The sequence below is a fragment of the Odontesthes bonariensis genome, chromosome 5 (genome assembly GCF_027942865.1).
Source record: "Odontesthes bonariensis isolate fOdoBon6 chromosome 5, fOdoBon6.hap1, whole genome shotgun sequence".
Taxonomy (NCBI): Eukaryota; Metazoa; Chordata; class Actinopteri; order Atheriniformes; family Atherinopsidae; genus Odontesthes; species Odontesthes bonariensis.
The window spans coordinates 30,684,330-30,688,664 of record NC_134510.1 but is presented as its reverse complement, the minus strand read 5'-3'; the positions used below and the strand labels follow the sequence as shown (position 1 = coordinate 30,688,664).

General features: G+C 38.3%; 1 protein-coding gene across 1 annotated transcript; it reads right to left on the bottom strand.

The window, feature by feature from the left end:
* Window positions 1-1,166: 1,166 nt before the first annotated feature.
* On the bottom strand, window positions 1,167-4,335 carry LOC142380835 (free fatty acid receptor 2-like). The gene is made up of 2 exons (XM_075466757.1): window positions 4,301-4,335; window positions 1,167-3,669 (listed from the first exon to the last, which is right to left on the bottom strand). The coding sequence occupies exon 2, from the start codon at window positions 3,417-3,419 to the stop codon at window positions 2,421-2,423; it is 999 nt and encodes a 332-aa protein (XP_075322872.1). The 5' UTR covers window positions 3,420-3,669; window positions 4,301-4,335; the 3' UTR covers window positions 1,167-2,420.

The window sequence follows — 4,335 nt, the reverse complement described above, 5'->3', positions numbered from 1 at the left end:
CACATCAGGTATACGCAGACATGTGCACACCCACTCACATGGGACTGTTTTTCTTATTTGTCTTATCCAAGTAACTTATCAGACATTGTTAGGAAAAAGTCAACACTGATGCAATAAGCAATTACTGCCTTCCAGGAAACACAAAATGAAATAGGGGAAGAAATAAAAAAAAGGATCACCGGTCTGAGAACAGCTCATATCAGCAGACCAACCTTTGACAAACAACTTCATACTAGATTCAAACCCAGAGACAGAGAAAAAAAAAAATTATTCAAGAGTTACCAGTTAAATCTACACTATACGTAAATTACATGCAAAGATCCTAATCAAAGTTTGTCTTAATTTTAGGCCACATGTTGGTTCACCTTGGCTGACATTTATTCTTTAATTTCTCGTACACGTCCTCCTAACCCCAATTCCTTTCTTCTCAAACATCAAAGGTGATTACTTCTGAAACGTTTTGTCACTGCAGCATGCTGACTAGCGTGTTTTTGGTTTTGTTCATTGCATCAGTGGTGGGTGGCCCACTCATCTTAGTCATTTACTGGCGTTTGTGTGTCAAAATGAATGCTTCGTGCCTTTTTCCATCCTCCTGTCAAATAAATACACTGTTTAGCTCAACCCCCGTATGGGCCTAATCCTCACAAAACAGGATTACAGCCGATGCCAGCGCTTGCTTGTGTGATAGCATTGTTTCATGTTTGCAGCATGTGGGACGAGATCTTGATTTATATGTTGGAGGAAGTTCATATTAAATTGAGGTTTGCCTACTCTGCCGAGGGCAAAATCTGTTGCCAGGAATTGTGAACATTTAAGGCATGATGAGGCATCGACAGTTTTAGAACATTAGGTTTTTTCTGGCCAATTAAGGTTAAATTACAGAAATTTGATTAATTTTCATTTAACCTATTTCTCTGAATGTGACACAACATAGAAATGGTTTAGATCTTATACAACATGACTGATCAGGTGATGGGGTCAAAATACATGTGATGCATAAGCGCTCTTCACATTAGTCATTGACTCTTTCAAAGCAAATTAGTCCCCATCTCTGCTCTTTCATTTACACACACACAATAACCCTCCTCTTGACACTTACTCATAGATTAATGATTACATGAATGTATTATTATTTAGTTTATTTATGAAAATGATGTTTGTGGGGAAATTTTCCATTCCTGCCATTAGGTCACACAGACAAGGAAACACAGTACTTTTACCATTCCAATGCCTACAAAATGATAGTCATAAAATATACTTCTCAGTATACAGTTTGTGTAAGAAAATAATGCATCTTATTTACACTATGAAATTACAATCTTTGTCATGTGGAATTCACCACAATAATATGTGTAATGAATTAAGGATTTTAAGTCCAAATAAATATATAGAGAGATCATTTTTGTAATATATATCATAATTTCAGAATTTTTACCTCAGAACATCACCAAAAAGCTTTCAGATGAACAGCAATATCATTATATGAATAGAAAACTTGGAAAAAGTAAAATGCTTTTTAAAATAATACATATTTTTCTTTCCCTTTCTTTCAGTAATTGAGGTACACTCCAAATAGGAGGTGAAAAGCTAAAAAAAAAACATCCATTTGTAATCACTGTATTATCAAAAGTGTATATCAAATAATATATTAATATCAAACTATCAATATTATATTGCTATCACTATGTAATAATTATAATTGATAGTGATCAATACAATTTCATATTGCATCTATAGAGACAAATATTATATAGATATAAGCATAAAGTATACTTTACATCAGAATTACAATTAATTTGCACAAGAAATTACAAAATTAAAGAATATACCATATGAATTGAAGAAAACAGTATGCTGTACTGTACACTTCAGTTGTGCATTTAAGGGTAATAAAATAGTCCTGTTTTTTGCAACACCCTCAAACTTCCATTCACTCTTTCACCACTTTTGCTTGACACATAATGAGCACGTTGTTACAAAACAAACAACATATTCTGTATGAAAAGAAAGCTGGTAAGAAAGCTTTGTCTCTCGTGATGAGCAAATGATGTCTGAAACTGTTGCTTAGATGTTGTCTTATTGCCATCACTTTGTCACATATACACAAACGTCACCACGTTAAAGGTGCTCTTGTGAAATCCTGCTAGTTAATGCAAGAACTGCTTTGTCATTTTATGTGACAGTTCAAAGTGTCCTGTCTCTGCAGCTTTACACAGTATGCTGTTGTATTAAAATTGATGAGGCAAACAGTAAGCTGTATCAAATAGAAAGTTCATCAGAGAGTCAAACAAAAACATGCTGCAGTGTATACAGCCCAGTCATTTTCTCACGTGTAAAAACATAAACAAGGAATTAATTTCCTGCTTGCAGGGATGAAGAAATTAGTGGAGGCAGCTGGTCACAGTTCCCTTCTAGTGAGCTCAGATCGCATTGATCTCCTCTTGTTTGGCTTCCTTATCTTTTGCAGTCTTGTTATTTCTCCCCCTAACAGCCCAGAACATGCAACAGGATGTGCACCTGTTGAAGCGACTTTTAAACCCTTCCAACACACTCCCCACAGTTCCTCTCACAGCAGAGGAAGAGAAGTAGAAAATAAGAGGGTCCAGACAGGCATTAAAGGTGCTGCACAGCAGGGCTTTGTCTCTCCAGACAGGACTTTTCCATGTAATAAAACCCACAATGTGTGAGACATTGTAGGGGCCAAAACATAAAGCAAACACCAACAGTGTTCCAAGAGCCATGCCAATGGCCCGGAGGCGCCTGCGCCGGTCAATGTGGTGCAGCTTGGACAGAATCCTGATGAAGTTGATGTAGCAGAAACTGCAAATGAGGAAAGGGATGCAGAAAAGCACAATACAGAGCTCCAGACGCACAGGAAGAAGGACCTGCAGCTGAGCTTCATTAAAATCTTTATAACATACCTCCTTACTTTTTGCAATAGTGACATTGGTGGAATTTGGGGTGTTTTCTGTTCCAATATAAGGTATGATGAACACAATGCTCAGATGCACAAAGGAGAAAATCCAGAAGAAGATGCTGGCAGCTACAGCATACGCAGGTCGGCGCTTCAGGGTATGCTGTATCGGGAAAGCTACACCCAAATAGCGCTCTACACTGACAGCAGTGAGGAAGAAGGTGCTGTTGTAGATGGTCATGTAGAAGACAAAGCCAGACATTGGGCAAAGGATGTAAGGCAGGTCCCAGAGCATGTTGTTCATCACTTCCTGCATCTTGAATGGCAGGAAGAGGAGAAAAAGGAGGTCAGAGATGGTCAGGTTGAGGAGCAGGATGTCAATCGGTGTAGGTTTCTGCCTAACCTTCCTGCTGAAGGTGTAGAAGGCGAGGACATTTGCTGGAAAGCCCAGTACAAATGTAATGATGTAGACAGAGAGACACAGCCCAGTGTGGCACTCCTGCATGGTGGCCTCAGTGTACGCAAGTCAATCAGATCAGTCCGGGACTGAGATGTGTCGCGTTGTGTCCTTGTCTCCGTCTCTGGTGGATGAATAGACTGGTGCACAATTGGGTCTGATCTGTCATAAAGTTCAAACCACAGGAAATGAAGGGTTGCTTAGGGTCAGCGGAATGGAACAAACCCGACAAGACAGTGTGGTTTTCCTGTCCCCACGTATAACCCAACTCTCATTGTTTCTTCGAGGGCTCAGAGCTCTGCAAATAAGACAGAATGGAAAAAGATTACTGCATTGCACAGAAAGTATTTCAAACCACAGTTCATTTGACACTTTATTTAAGTATGCGCAGTTATAATTTTCATACATTCATTTTTTGCCTAAGAGCTGAAAGATTATAGAATTTATCCAGAGATACACTGAAATTCATTTTGTCCATAAATTCTTTCTTAATTTCTTTCCTTATCTATACTTGAGAGTTTATTGAGTTGGTGTATTATCTTATAATGAGGAGCCAATGTTTTGGTCTCTGCACATGAATTTGTATACAACCTAACACTGTGTTATTGCTTGCTCCGTGATGTAAATACACTGCAACAATGCTTTTATCATTAACTTCCAGCCCTGGTTGTCACTATATCCACAAATACTGGACATACTGTGAAAATGATGACCCTCATAAACCTAATGAGTTAACTACACTGGGGAAATTAGTGTCTCAGAGCTTCACGGCACAATTTTACTGCATTGTGCTGACCTCACAACACTCTCCCAGTCCACTTCAGCATATTATTGTGTCAAAAACAAAAAAAGCTAAGCAAAAGCTGGACGATTGAAATAATCTAAAAAGTCTTTAGGTGTGTATGACATCAAGAAAGTTAGTTTCTTACCTTTTATGTAAAGAGCAGCATCAAGTGAAAGGCAT